This window comes from Manacus candei, unplaced genomic scaffold, assembly GCF_025592945.1.
Source record: "Manacus candei isolate 608988 ecotype Guabito, Panama unplaced genomic scaffold, ASM2559294v1 h1tg000037l, whole genome shotgun sequence".
Classification (NCBI taxonomy): Eukaryota; Metazoa; Chordata; class Aves; order Passeriformes; family Pipridae; genus Manacus; species Manacus candei.
In genome coordinates, this window is record NW_026138085.1 from 14747742 (window position 1) to 14762963 (window position 15222).

General features: G+C 41.8%; 1 protein-coding gene across 1 annotated transcript in view; it reads right to left on the reverse strand.

Annotated features, from left to right (window-relative positions):
* Window positions 1-15222, reverse strand: part of SPOCK1 (SPARC (osteonectin), cwcv and kazal like domains proteoglycan 1) — a 265982-nt gene that overhangs the window by 10302 nt on the left and 240458 nt on the right. The window contains exons 7-9 of the mRNA XM_051794151.1: window positions 7465-7581; window positions 983-1204; window positions 340-402 (exon numbers count right to left, since the gene is read on the reverse strand). Coding sequence (XP_051650111.1) covers window positions 340-402; window positions 983-1204; window positions 7465-7581 — 402 coding nt within the window. The remainder of the gene's footprint in view (window positions 1-339; window positions 403-982; window positions 1205-7464; window positions 7582-15222) is intronic.

Consider the following 15222-nt stretch of genomic DNA (forward strand, 5'->3'; position numbering starts at 1 on the left):
GTCACCCTTCAAAAATGGGAGGTTTGAGTATCAAGCAGCTTCTGTGCTTACTCTGCCCTGTGAGGTGATGGAGGCAGTATTAAGCTCTGTGCAGACAGGGCTTTGCATTTCTGGAGAGCTGTAAATTAGTTCTGACCCCGTTGCCACGCTGACACCTGTTCTGTGTGTTGCTATCTCATTATTTGTTTAATTTCATAGTGTCAGGCCTACACTCAGCGCTGCATATTCCCGACTCAAAACATTAGTCTCTAATTGAAAAACCATTACTGCATATAAAGTTACAATAATCACAGAAGCTTTAATTAGTTGAGTAAATGAATAGCAAGTAATCGAACTTACCCAACAGACTCTTCCCTCTACTTAGCTTTTGAATTCTATTCATTTCATTCTGGCAAGGAAGACCTAAAATATAATGTATAAGAATCAGTTTCCAGATGGTCCGGGACAGGCTCTGTAATGACTGGCTTCACTGCTGACATGAAATGTAGACTACTGTACACCTGGGAATGAGAGCAGCCCATATGCTGGTACTGTACCACAAAACAGATTTATGTCATTAGCTCCACTAATTAAAAAAAAAAAAAAAAAGGCAACACACTGTAGTTGAGAGCAGTGTTTGGGGGCCATTTTAATTGTTAAACCATTCTACCTCTCTTTTCACCAAACTGACATCATGCCAGCTCTCTGATTTATGACTTGCTAATTGACTAATTTCTGCATTAATAAAAGGGCAAGTTTTTGAGCTCTCTATCAGCCATAGAGCTTATTTCTAGATTGTGTGCACTGGCACTTACTGCTTTGTTTCAATGGTCAAGGGATGTCCATACAGTTCATCTGTGACATTAAACATGGTCCCTCAATGTCCTTTCACACCAGTGATGGGGAAAAGAGCTTTTTACCCCAACTGCCTGGCAGTGACCAATCTCACAAACACAGGGAGACCCAAACACCTCCTCTCTGTGCTGTGCACTGCACAACTCACCTCCTGGCTTCTGGAAGCAGTAGCACCACTCGTTGTTGGAAAGCTTTCCATCCTTGAAGGAGTCACAGGAGTTGAAGAGGGGTTTGACACAGGGCTCGTACTTGTCCAGGTAAATGGCACTGATCTCTGAGGGATCCAGCAGCAGGTCATAGTTCATGTCAAGTTTGTTGAACATCCAGCCTAAGGAATCCTTACAGATTGGTAGTATGCTGGTGTCAAACCCTGTAAGAAGATAGGCAGACATTCCCCCGCTGAACCCCAGCACATCCCTGGCACAGGAGCCCCTGTTGAGGTGAAGCCTTGCTGATTTTGTTTGGCTGGACTCTGAACATTAGACTGACTTGCCCAAAGCAGAACAAAATTCTAAGGCTGATCTGATTGTGTAAAGCTTAAAACCCAAGCACAGCTACAAACTAGAGCACTACTCATGCTCTGTAGGAGCTGTGGGGTGGGGAGGGCTGAGATTCAGAGCTGATTTCTGTAATTCAAAGTTATTTCTACTCAAAAAATTCTTGCTTATTTTTTTTCCATCCTCAGTCCAGCTGGGCTGGCCTGGGTCCAAGAAACTGAAATGTTATGAGAAGAGGCTGCATCCACCATATTTTCAAACTAGATTGAGTTTGAATGCAATTTAAATCCTGTTTCCCATACTCGTTTCTAGTTGCCTGATCAAATTCTTTCCTGCTGTGCTCTCACCTTCTACCTCTCATCCTTCCTTTTCACTCTTCAAAGCCCTGTCTGTGTGGCAGACAACAAAATGCTTTGATCTGGACTGTGAGCTGCCTGGGGGAGGCAGGGGGAGAGAAGGGGCAAAATGTCTCTGTTTCTTCCACCTCTCTGAGGAAGGGCACTGCTTCAGCTGGGAGCTCCACAGGGCTGCCCATGCTCTCCCACACTGTACCAGCCCCACTCCTTCCTGCAGCCTCCAGGATTCTGCAGCAATACAGGAGTCTGCTCCTCCAGTGCTTTGGAAACCATCATCATAATTCATTTTAATAGCCCAGATTCTTCAAAGACTGCAGCAGCAGCAGTGGTCATCACAGAAAGCCCAAGTCATGCACATAGATACCCACAGTGCCCATGAGATACATATTTCAGTGTTCTGCAGGCTCCACAAGAACAGTGGCAATGCCTCTTTCACAAACAAGACAGGGCATCCATTATAAATCTACACTGTCATGGTATTTTTTCAATGCTTGGAACTAAATTCCAAGTTATCTACAAGTATATTTATAATGCAGAGATAACAAATCTGACAATGAGGATATTGGTTTGAACCAGGAACATGAATACATTGGCTGGAGATGTGCAGGGACAGAGGGCTCCTGACCCCCTGGGCACCTCATGCTCCCACTGCCCCAGCTGTGAGTGATAACCTGCCTGTGCTCTGCTCATTCTTTGGGCCACGTGGAGAAAGCAGCCTGATGAGCTTTTTCCTTTGCCTGCCCCTTTCACTGAAGGAGGTCAAGCTTAGCTTTATGTGCTGTACGTGTCCCTTTCAGGGCCCTGCTTTGTTAAAGTGAAGCCTGAGCCGTGGCTGGACTCACGCTGTCAGTTTGTCCAAGCTCTGCAGCCTACCTGCTATTTTAAGCATTAATCCAAAGGAGAGCAGGGCTTTATGCTGGAAGCTGTGCTTCTTTTTTTTCTATGCAACCGTGGCTGAAGGTTGCCAGTGCCACAGAGGGACAATCAGAAGGGTTAACTAATGGGAAGGTTTGTGTCATTCATAATACATGTTTCTCTGAGGGAGGAAGAAGGTAATGCCATTTCCTCAGGGCTCCAGGCAGCTCAGGCAGGGAAGAGAGAAATCATGCTGAACATTTCATCACATTTTTGTGCTGTTATCTCCTATAGCATTATCTAATCACATTTGAGCACAGTGGAAAAGAAAAAGGCAGTGTGAATAGATGTAGGGGGAAGCCTGCTTGCCTTGCTGAAGCAATTAGAAATATTGACTTCAATTATTTTAGTCATCTGAAGAAGGCAAGGAGGATTTGGTCACTGTGCAATCTCTTGTTGAGTGAAAGGATTTCAGATTCCTTGACTTTGCCTTTATAAAGCAAGAGAAGCAGGACATGCAGTCCTGCCTTGTGTGGGTGTATGCTGTGCCAAATTTCCCACCATGGGGCAGGTTAAAAGCAGTCACACAGGCAGGGGTGGGTCATTCAGCTGCAGGGTGGGGTACAGGTGAGATCAGTACACGTTTCAGCTATCCCAGTTTAACAGTTTTCAGGGGAAAAAGAGCTGGGTTCTGTTGTCTGCTCTTTTTCTGCACAGATGCCCTCCCTGGTAATGGCCTTTACACCCTTTTGTGGCACTTGCTGCTGCAAAGATGAGTAACTACAAGGTCTGTTGTATAATCAGTGGTGTGTGTTGCTCAGCCCTGGTGGCTCTCTAAAGGTCATCTCTTAACTGCCAAGGATCAACACAGGGAGGAGGAGATCCTGCCATGAACTTGCTCCTGACAGTGTCTGTAGATTATTTCTGAGTCTTGTTTTGCTCCCTGCTGGGAAGTCTCTACCTGTGTGTCCAACAGGGATACAGCCCCAGCGTGCCCTCAGCACTGACCTGTCTGAGCATATCACGAGACAGTGACTGCTGGGAGTGCAAAGATCTCTGTGACATCCCAGCAGGGCTTGGATGTGAGATACAGTCATGGAAGATCACTCATGAACACAGTTAATTACAGAGATTTTGACTGTAATTTCTTATAAACAAGGGAGCTTCCACTGTTGTGACAAGAGTTCCAGATCAGGTTCATTAAGAGGCTGGATTATCAAACAGTGCTGGATTATTAGACAATGTGGTCTGGAAGTCTTTAACTACTGAGATGGTAGGTGTGATGGAAAGTCCTGATGGTTATTATCAGTGGAAAGGTTAATTCTTTAATTGTCCCTCAACATGTAGTTGAAGGTGAATAGTAGCATCTACCTCCACTTCACACTGTCTCCTGGTAAAAAGTACTGCCCATAGATCACCTTTTGCATCTGCAGCTCAAATCCAACCATCCTGGATGCTCCCAGCACCCAGCAACAGGAATGAAAGCCAAGTGTGTCCTGAATGTCCAGCACAGGCTCTGACCCCCTGCATAACCAGGGCAGGTGATGGAAAATGGCTTTTGGAGCTCACTTACTTACCTTCACTGGGAGGTCACCGTGCTCCCATCAGCTTGGTGAGGCCAAGTGATGGTTGAATGAATTAGCTCCTTAGTAGAGTCTTTTGATATACTTACTTTGCTGGATGAGATAAAGCATATATTGTAATTCTGTAATGAATTCAGTGCTTGGTTAAGAGGCTGGATTTCCAGCACAACAGACCCAGAACAAGAGTAACCTCAGTGAGAACTTTTCTGCATCTTTCTGTCCATCAGCTTAGTGCTGCAGTGCCTTTGGTGAGAAGCAGGAGAATGGTGCAGGCTCCACATCCCTCTTGCTCTTGGCTCCTTGGCAGAGGCTGCCAACACAGATGCCAATTAATGTCAGTTGAGGTGGTGGCTGCTCTCATTTGGACACCTGCTCACAAGGACCTGGATTGAGAGCATCATGTTTCTCCTCCTGACTGACAGCTGTTCAGCATCCTAACAACTCTCACTCACTACAGAGCTGGAAGGGAATCAAACTGGTGACCTACATGTAAAAGTCTCACATCCCACTGACACATTAAAACGCTCCACCTCCTCTGAATTAAAATGGAATTAAATTTAAAAAAAGTCTGTAAGTGAAAATCCTAATTAAAAATAAACACACCTTCTGGCATGAAAAAAATTATTTTTCCCCTTCAAGAGTTGACTCACATGAGCCAGTTTTATTTTATTAACGTATACTACAATTAAATTAACGGGGGAATAATTAACCTAATTTCCCCTATCACTTGAAATAAAGGAAGGAGGAGAAGAAATGTTCCCCAGAAAAAATCCTTTATATTGCATAGATCTCTAGTAAAAGAAAAACAACTCCCACTCCAGCCAAGGAGACCATCTAGATACAATAAGAGGATGTTATGAGGGGATGTTATGAATTATCATTAGGCTCAGGAGCAATTTGAATCTGATCTTGCTACCTAATTAGTTTAATTATTTCCTTACGTCAAAGCATGTCCCTGAGTTTCTTCTATCATTTCTTGAGGAGATTTTAATTGTACAAAACCTGTAAAGACAAGGTTCCTGGCCCATGGTGCTTTGCTGGGATCAGAGAGCTCACTGAGTGAAGGTTTGAGATTTAAACACAACGAGTGCCCTCATCCCTTTTTTTCCTTTCGAGAGAGTTAAAAAGAAAACAAAAAGGAGTGTACATCTTTCCTTCACCTGGGGGTGAACTTAACACACTCAAAATGCCTACTTACACTCACACTAACATCCTAAAAAATTAATGTAGCACAGAGAAATCTCTGCTGGAACACCTTCTCTAGACAGCCCATGTGTCCGAGGCATCGCAGGCAGCGCATCCCACCATCTGTTCCTTTTGCTGCCACAGGGGCACATCCAGAATGGATTACTTTGAGGATGTTCATGCCTTTTAAGGCTCTACAGGCATAACCAAACCAGGTTAATGAAGTGATCTGTCTGGTGAGGAGGGCAACACATGCAGAGCAATAAAAAAAAGGGCAACACGTACATCAGAGCGTGTTTCCAGAGCTGTGTGTGTCCTGTTTACCAGGATTCACATAAATTCTTTTCTACAGCTTGGGTATGTGAACTTTGCTTTGAATTCTGAGCCCGGTTTAAGATGTCTTTCATTTTTACAAATGTCTGAAGTTAGAGGGAGCCAAAAGCTGCTGTCCTCACCCTGTGAGTGTTTTCAGTGCTACCAGAGAGAACTGGAGCTGCAGAATTTGGCACATGCAGATTAATTCATGAATACTGCTGCAAACCCTCAAAAAGAAAAATAAGACCGAGTTTTGTGGCATTCAAAAATGATTTAAGCCTCTAAACTCATAAAGTTTCTTTCTTTTTCTTTTTTAACTGATATATAAGAAAATAAGAAAATGTGCCAAACTAAGTCGACAGTCTAAAAATGAACATTGTTGAGATCAAGTGTTTAAGATCATCAAGGCAGCCTTTCAAATAAAAGCTGCCAGAAAATCAAACTAAACTAAAAAGAGATAACAACTCCTCTGTGAATCAGAGCAAACACTGCAGAATTACCAGGGATGTTTTTCTCACTGAAATGTCTTCAGAAAGAAAAAAAAAAAAAAAGGCTCAACACCTTTAGGATTGTATTGAGACTTTGGCCTCTGGCAAGGTCCTCGTGAGGATCTCACAGGTTTTGCATGAAAAACATCCTTTTGGGAATCTGATAAAATGAGATTTCATGTGATTCTGGGCCTACAGGACTTCAAATGAAGTTTAAAGTCTCTGAAGTTTTCTGTCATGGGGTCTGAAACGAATTCACATCTGGAAGCCATTATTAGCTGTACACCCAGTTGCTTTTTGCACTATGTTTCAGCTTCCTCTGCATGAGAATATCCTTTTTTGGAGCACTGTTTGAGAAATAAGTAGGACATATGGTGTTAAAGATACTGACTTTGTTGTAAATACTATGGAAAATCAGTGAAGGTGAGTCACAAACCCAGATAAAACTTGTGCATCCTACTTTGCAACACACAACGTGTTTTGGGACACACTATTTGAAAGAATTAATGAGTCCTTCCAGAAAATAAAGTTGCATCTGCTCTCTGATGAACATGACCTCTTTTGATGCTGTTATGTGAATCTTTACCCTCCCTGGTGGGTAAATGACATCAAAATCAGTCATGTTGGCTTAACCCACAGAGAGTAAATGTCCTCCAAACTGTTCACTTTCTTCCTTTCTTGGAAAAAGAAAAAAAAAGCATCAAAGGAAGTAACGATGGTGTTATTAAATACCTAGGACACAACAGATTTATGGCTTTCCAGACCATTTAACTCTTCCAGTTCCATGGCTCGGGTGTGGATGTTTTAGTTATTTTTTTTCTCTTATATATAAGCTGTTAGCAGGAAATTGCAAAGTAAAATCTGAGTTTTTCCCAGCATTGAAATAATTTTTTACACTTGTATGCCACACTTTTGGCTTATCCCACTGGCCTAGGGTCAGAAAATGCTTGGCCATAAACCTGGTGGGTAAGGATACACCACAGTCCAACCCCAAGGGGTGATTTGGATGCAGCCACGCTGACATGGAGGGTCATGGAATTTAACTGTACAGACACAAACTGTGCCATGTTAATTCACCTAAGAAAAGTCCCTGAGCAGTTTCCTTTACTAGTGTAGAGGTCACCTCCATGGCCTTCAAAGGGATTTGCCTGATTAACTTGTGAAGGCCATTCTGTCTCTAACTGCCTGTTCTCAGAACAGTTTGGGCCAGAGGGGGAACAGAAGGGCTGCAGCTCCTTCAGAAAATGGAATTTATTTGCAGGATCAGGTCTCCTGTGTGCCTGCTGACTCCCTGGCACCTGCCTGCCACCAAGGAATGTTCAATGTTCACCAAGGAAAGGGGTTTTCTTACTGCCTTGCACCGTCTCCGAGCTCGTGGGTTTGATGACACGATTGGCATCCTCATGGAGAGCACCAAACCAGTCCTTTAGCCTCGAAGCCAGGCTCCTCAGCTCCTTGTCTGTGCAAGCTGGAAAAAGAACAAAGCACCAGACTGAGTCAGGAGCACCAGGGAAAAAAACAAACCTTTCCCCAGAGAGTCCATTAGAAAAGTCGTGTTTGTGGTTGTGAAGTTCTCCTCATTAAGAGCTCTGAGGGATAAGAAAAGGATGCAAGTTAAAAAGAAAATATCAGTCATCATGAATTATAAGTTGGGCTCCAGTACTTCCTCCAAAGGTGACATGATTTGTGATGGAAGAAGTGCCACGCAGAGCTACCCACTGGTTTGAAATTAGAGCTATGTGACTGTTTAACTTAAATGTTTTCACCTTTTAGGATTTCAGAGAAAATTATCAGTCAGACAGATGGGGAGGAGGGACATACTTGCCTAGACATGCTACTTGAACAAGATGCTGGGAATAATTTATAGCCACATTTGGCTTAGTGTAAGGCTATTATCACAGTAATAGGAAATATATATACTTATTTATATACAAAAAAAATTGTCATGTTGCTCTAGTTCTACTGCAAGTAAGGCTCTGCCACCTCTGAAGGCTGTCAATTCCATTTTGTTAGCAAGGTAAAACATTTATTTTCTTATAAATTTTTACTGAGAAATATCTAATTTTCTTTTTTTTTTCCCCGAAATTTCTGCCAAGAGATTAACATCCAGCTGAAGCAAATATTTTTAAGGAAGAAAGCTGCATTAGTCACCAGCTTCTGTCAGAAAAAATATTCTTGTTTCTGTATCATGTTTAGTGCTTAAAATTCACATGCTTAGGCAATTTTATTATTCCTGCTGTGCACTCGTTCTACATTTTAAATGACATTTCTTGGAATACAGAGGAGGATTTTATGCTGTAGAGGCAGGCATCCTTCACAGGCACAATATGGCTTCTCCATCTCACTGCACATTATAATGCTCCTCCTTCCACCTTGTTGAAGAACAATTGAGCCCCACAGCTCTCCCAAGTTAAACTCACTGCTCCAGTGACTGCAAGGAACTTGCAGAGATCTCATGGCTGTGCTGAGTCTTTGTTTGTTCTCCCACTTTATTCTGGGACAGGAATAACTCTTAAGTTAAAAATAAAAATTATAGCCTTTTCAAAGTGGGAACTATTTTAGCATTTGAGAGGGGAGAAGAAGAAAGATTTTCCTGTTTTTTTCCCATAATGCTGGAAGAATTTGATGAATTTTCCTACTGAAGATAAAAATATGAAGATCAATATGCCTTCTTGCTGAGTACAGGTATGGAAACATCAGGTCTTAGAGAAAAAAACCCCAACAGTTAATGTAAAATAAATGAAAGACAATGCAATATTAACTCTAAAGTGGCTTACCTTAATGAAAAACTTTACCACTTTATTTTCTCACTTAAATTAACATTATATTTTACTCATTGTAAACTGTCTTATCTTTGAAAGCTAAAACCAAAGCCAAGATAGGATTTTTGAGCCCACCATGCCATCTCTTCTATAAGGAACACTTCATGTTGCTCTTCCTTCCTTGGCTATCACTCACAAAGTCTTTTATCAGAGAAAAATCACAACAGAAGCAATAGCAGAACAAATTCCATCATCCTGCCTGTAATGAGGCCCCATTAAGAGGTATTTGAAGGGGGGAAGGTAGGAAGAAAACTAATGTTATCATTAATAATTGTTCAGTTATGAACTAGGTCTAGACAGGCACAAATGATTTCTTATTTTATGAATTTAGATCCAAAAAGATAAGAGAAATTTCCACCATGCAATTGGTAATTTCAACAGGAGTTGGGCACTTAAATACATGTTGGTAGTGATGCAGAAGCTTCTTTTATGATGCTGTTCCTGCATTCCCTAATGAACTGTCAGCAACTGGTTCTCATCAGGCATAATTTTTGTCAAAATATTATGAGGCCACTACAGCACCATGAGAGACCCTAAAAACCTTCTTTTCAATAACCTGTCTCACAAATGTTTCCTGAGGAGTGTACTGATAATAATTCATCCTTCCCAATTAAAAGAAGGCAGTGTCTTTTCTTTCCTTCTGCCTTGTCCTTCAAAAATCAGTTTTGCAAAGGAAAAAAAAAGAGAAATACAGTACACAAGTGTTGTTTAGCCAATCCTTCATGCATGTGACAGGTTATCCATATGTTCAGAGTATTTCACAAGTGTATCTCCAGTCAAACTGCACACACAAACACAGCTTTGACTCCTGATTATGTCAGGTGGGTGGGAAAAAAAAAAGAGGATTCATTTGTCCAAGAAATGAGTAATGTAATTTTATTGTGCAGGTCTGATACTTTTATTGTGGCACGTGTCACCTTTAGGAAGCCAAGGCTGGAACTCTGGACCACAAAGATCCATTCCTGTGCCTTCCTGGCCCCTTACCATGCCTTGGGGACAGGTACACTGAGCTTCACAGGCAATCAAGGCCCAGAAAAAAAAAGAAAATAACAAATAAAACACTCTCTAGAGCGATTTTCCTTATTCAAATTTTTGTACTTCCAAATACAAAGCCAACCCTAGAGACCACAGCAACTCACAGCTTTGAGGGATCTGGCATTTGCTCCCAAACTCACAGTGTGGGAGAAGCTCCTGCTCCACCTCTCCCAGGCTCAGCACCCTGCAGGATTCCCAGGCATTCCTAGGGCCAGACTGAGGGCTCTAAAACAAATCCCACAGAGTGGGCATTTGCTGTAAACTGCATCGACTGAGGTAATTGGAATCCATGCTTTTAAACTGCAGCTGAGGCCGGGACTGAATGCACAGTGTAGGTGGGACAGAAGCAATTAATTAATGGTAAACACAAGTAATTAATTAGTGGCAAATCAGACTTGAAACAACTCCTCTGTACAGTCCAACCACACAAACACAACAGGATCTGTAAAATGCCATTTGTAATGAATTGTTACATGTTCTTCCACGTCTGTAACTAACCATGTTGAGATTTTCCATGCCCATGGACATTCCTACTTACACCAGTCCTGTGCCTTTACCCAACAGCTGCAATCCCTGAGCTACATCAGCTGGGTTATACCCTACAGCTGCTCAGACAGAGGAACCCTGCATCCTTCTGTCATTCCCTGACATTCCCTCGCTTTTGATGGAGCCAGAACAGGCTTGGAGCCTCCTCTGTGCTGCATCTTTCTCCAGGACTGCCCCCCTCACTCCCTCTGAGGACAGTCTTTGAGGGTGGACTCTGGATGATTTATTTCTCTTGTTTTCACTGACCCCAAACCCTGCGGATTTCCCTTGGAATTCAGGCTGAGGCATAACTTGACAGGAAGCCCAGAACTGGAGTTTTGTGCATTCTGGATAGTTCTTTTGTGAATAACTGAGATACTCCTTAAGTATGCTGCTTAAAGATGATTCCACAGTGGATAAGATGTTGAGGTTCTCTCTTAGGACTGCAGTCTTTCTTCACAAGGATAAATACTGTTTCATGAGTCAAACAGGAACCAACTTTGCTGTTAATATGGAGTGAATAATAAATTCCTGGACAAGACTTCAAAAATTTTATGCAAAGTTCAACTAAATTTCTATTCAAGTATTTAACGCCCTCAATCTTACTTTCTCCTGCACATTAAAATAGAGGAAGCATTATTTTACATTTTCTTGTGTTAAATTTTATTTTAACGCCACTGTACCTGGTTAAAAATATCCTGCCTCTCTACCTGATGGAACAGCATTCTATTTCATTTATTTGAACATTATCAGCAGCCTATAATCATTCTGAATTTGTTTGTTTTGGGACACTTCAAAGTGGATTGACATTCAGAGGGAACAAGTTTCATACAAAGTCAGGCCCAGCCTCCAGCTGGGTTCCAGGAACCAGAGCACTTCATGTTTTATTTCTGGTGGTAGGACCCATTATGTTACATATCAATTAGAAAGCATAGCTCTGAGGACCCTCAGATCTAAGACCCTCATATATAAATTTCCATTAGTATAAGTTTTAAAGCATTTTTAAGAACCCTCTTCATAAAAAATGCAGTGCAAATGTACCTCTTTACTACTAATAGAAGTTTCAAGTCACATTCCTCAGACGACAAGAACAGGGCTGTAGGAGGAGTGGATGTGATAATGGGTCTCTTGCTATTTGGAGATTTATAAGGAGAGAACACTGGGGCTGCAAACAATATGGATGTTGACATGGCTCAAAGCACTGATTAAAAAAATCCGGGATGAAGAGAATCACCAAGGGAGGAACCTCTCCATAGTCCCTCTCTAACAACCCAAATCTGTCCTGTCAACTGTCAGCAGCCATTAAAGCTCTGGTGTGTGACACAGACCTGAGTGCAAACAAGTGCAAAGAGGTATTTTCACCTTGGTGTGTGTCTTCTTCAAGGTAAGAGACTCTGCCTTCAGGTCATTTCCTACACCTTTTAAAAAGAGAACAACCCACAAGGCTTTGTACTTGCTATTTTATCCATGTTACCAAAAGTTCTGCCTGAGCAGCCACGTGACATCAGATCCCTGGGGAACATTAATTCCTGGACCCCTTACTGCTGATGCTCTTCCACAACACCCACAACTTCCCAGCGTGCAGCAGGTTGGGATGGCTGCTGCTCCAGCTGGGGATGGAGAGGCAGGATTTAAACATCCAGCTCTCCTACCTCATCCCAGAGCCAGTGCCCTGCACCTGCCATGGCTGTGGGACCAGGGACAGTGGCAGAGCCTGTCCCTTCTCTGAGCCATGGAGGATCTGTGTGCTGCTGGACCCAACCCACACCCCCAGATCTGAATCTGCAGATGTGAGGAATTATCCTGCAGAACTGATTTATTAGCAAGCACTGAAAGTGCAGATTTATTCCCAAGGGTGAGGGAATTGGTCCAGCAGTTATTTATTCCTAACAAACTGAAAGCACTTTTGCTAAATACCTATTTTCACTAAGCAGAAAACATTAATCTGGCCTAATGGAAAGCCATTAGCATGCTCTAAAGGCTCAGGTTTTCCTAGGCCTTGGACTTTTTCAGCTCTACAGTCACTATTTACATAGGTGGTGAAAATTAGCAGGATAATATTTAATTTCACTCTTTCAGATAGGGAATTTCAATAGTATTTGGTGATAGAAATCAACATTACAACTGAACTTACCTGTAGATGTATAAGATTAAATACAATACTGAGTCACATCCCATTTTTATTCCAGCCTAGCAATGCAATATTGTAAAATCTTCATCCACTACCAAAATAACAAAACAAGCCTTGTAACCCCTACTGCAGTGAACTCCAAACAAAACTTAGGAAGTACATTGCTGCAGGACTGTATTAGTGTCTCACTTGCTGCCAGAATGTTCTGGCACTATGTGGCAAGCAAGAAGTCCATGTTGTCCAGAAAAAAGTTACAATGATACATTAGACTGTTTCCCAATAAGCAAACCATGCAAACAGATTCACAGTATGTGTGTAACAGCTTTTGTGTCATTTGACTTCCCTGTCATCTCTCTGTCATCTGTCTCTTGCCTTCTTGCTACTATTGTCATTATTCTAATAATGATTTTTACAAATAGTGCTAAATTACTGCCAATTACATTAGCAGAGACTGGTATTTTTGATTCATATTATTGTTATATAAATAGGCTAAATAATGTCTTAGGTAGAGACTGAGGAACAGATTCACTATTCCCTGAATGCCAAAGTGGAGCATGTGAACATTCCCTGAGAGCTGGGATAGCTTCAGCTTTTCTGTACTGTAGAGGAAAGGAAACTGCAAATGCATATATAAGAATGCAAATAATAATAATTAAAAAAAGGTAAAAAGTAGAAGCTTTAAAAAAAATACATATTGAGTTACTCAGGTTAGTGTCCTTTTCACCCAAATTAAATCTGCCATGACAGAATTCAGCTTAGGAACTTGTCACTAGTTTTTGAATCACCTACTTAAAGATGCAAATGTCCTGCCATGGAGCAGAACCAAGGGGTTGTGGTTGAGGTGACCAGCCACATAATGAAAATAAGGAATGGAAAACTTTGCAAGAGAGCCCATCTCTGAAATTTCAGCCTTGGTATTCCCTGAGCAACAAGAGGGAGGGGGGGCATTAGTGGAATCTGGCCCTGTTTGCTGCGTGGCTCATGAGCAGAAACCAGCTGTGGGTATTATTATGTTACCAGCTCTTATTATTATGATGTTACCATGTATTGGTAACAGTGTCACTGGTAACAAATGGGCCAGGCATTTGTCCTATGAGTCTGGAGGACAAGTCCATTTAGTTTTGACTTAAATGTGATATAGCACGAACTTCCATGACATTGTCCAATTTCTCCAGCTAGAAATAGGACAGAAATTATTTCAGCAATTCAAAAAGGAAAAAAAACCCTCTCATTTTCGTATTTTTGAAGACTAACACAACAAAATTATATGGTAAAACACGTACTTAAGAACAACGTAATAACACTTTAAAAAGTTTGACAGAAATGGCTGATAGCATGGAGGTTGAGAGGAGATAACACTCATCCTTTGTACTGTATTTTATGTTATTCTTTACATTCTATATACTTTATAAAAAGAAAATGCAGCAATTTCAATCCCTCTTTCTCTGACAAACATCACTACATTCATTTTCTCTCCTGTAGGTAAGTCAACAACTCCTTTCACCCTGCTATGATTGTGTCCACATGTGTGTTGATTATCTAAACAGCTTTTAAGGATAAAGTTAAAAAAATTGTAGCATCTTTCAGGCTAAAGGGGGGGTGGGTCTGCTCCCAGTAGTGGAAAATAATGTTCAAAACACCTCTGCTGCAGAAGCTGATTTGAAACTAAGCACCAAGATGAACTCAGTGCTGTGCTAACCCTCCACTTCCAATTCGACCACACAGAGATGCAGCTAAACATACACACCTCCATGTGACTTGGATATGACTCCCTGGTGTTTTACAGGTGACATTTTGGTGATGAAACTCCAGAGATAATTACCTTCACAATTATTTCACCGCTCGTGGCTGGAAGGAGCGATGCTCTCATTTGCTCTTCTCATTGAGGCCTCAGGCAACTTCTTCTAACAATAAGAAGTGAGGTATTATGCCAATAATGTCACGAAGTAGAAAGGAATGGATTGTTTACTATTACTAGAAGGAAAGGTTCTGCATTCCAAACACGCCTTGCTGGTTTGATCACTGCATGACTTCCATCTCAATCCCTCCTGTAGCCACCAACGTTCCGTGACAAAATTCTACGTGGATATATCTGTATTGCTGCATTTTTGGCATTCCCTGGCTATTCTTCCCCAGGGTTGACACCTATGCCTATAACCACCTCTGATCCTTCTGTCACTTGTTTTTACCTTGTCTTATAAATACAGCAGCAGATGCCAAGATCCTGCAGTTCAGATTTTCAGATGATTGCAGGAGCAGCTGAGCTATTGGGAAGACGAAATAGGCTTTGATCTGAAGCTTCTTTAAAATGGGACATATAAAACACAAAGCTCAGCCAGACCTGTGCAAACAAAGATTGAGAGCTGCAAAGCTCCCTGTTAATGCTGCAGGCAAAGTGTACATCTGCTTTCATGGTGCTTAACTCTGGTTCCTTTTGTGCTCACATTAATTGGGAAAACCCTGCAAAGTTCATCTTTGCCAGGTGATTAAGAAGCCTGGAGTTTTATTTTAAATACATCCCAAATATAAGATGGTGGGGGACTGTCAAGCTGAGCAGGAAGCTTGTGGGAGCAATGTCCTTTGTGCCATTCTGGCC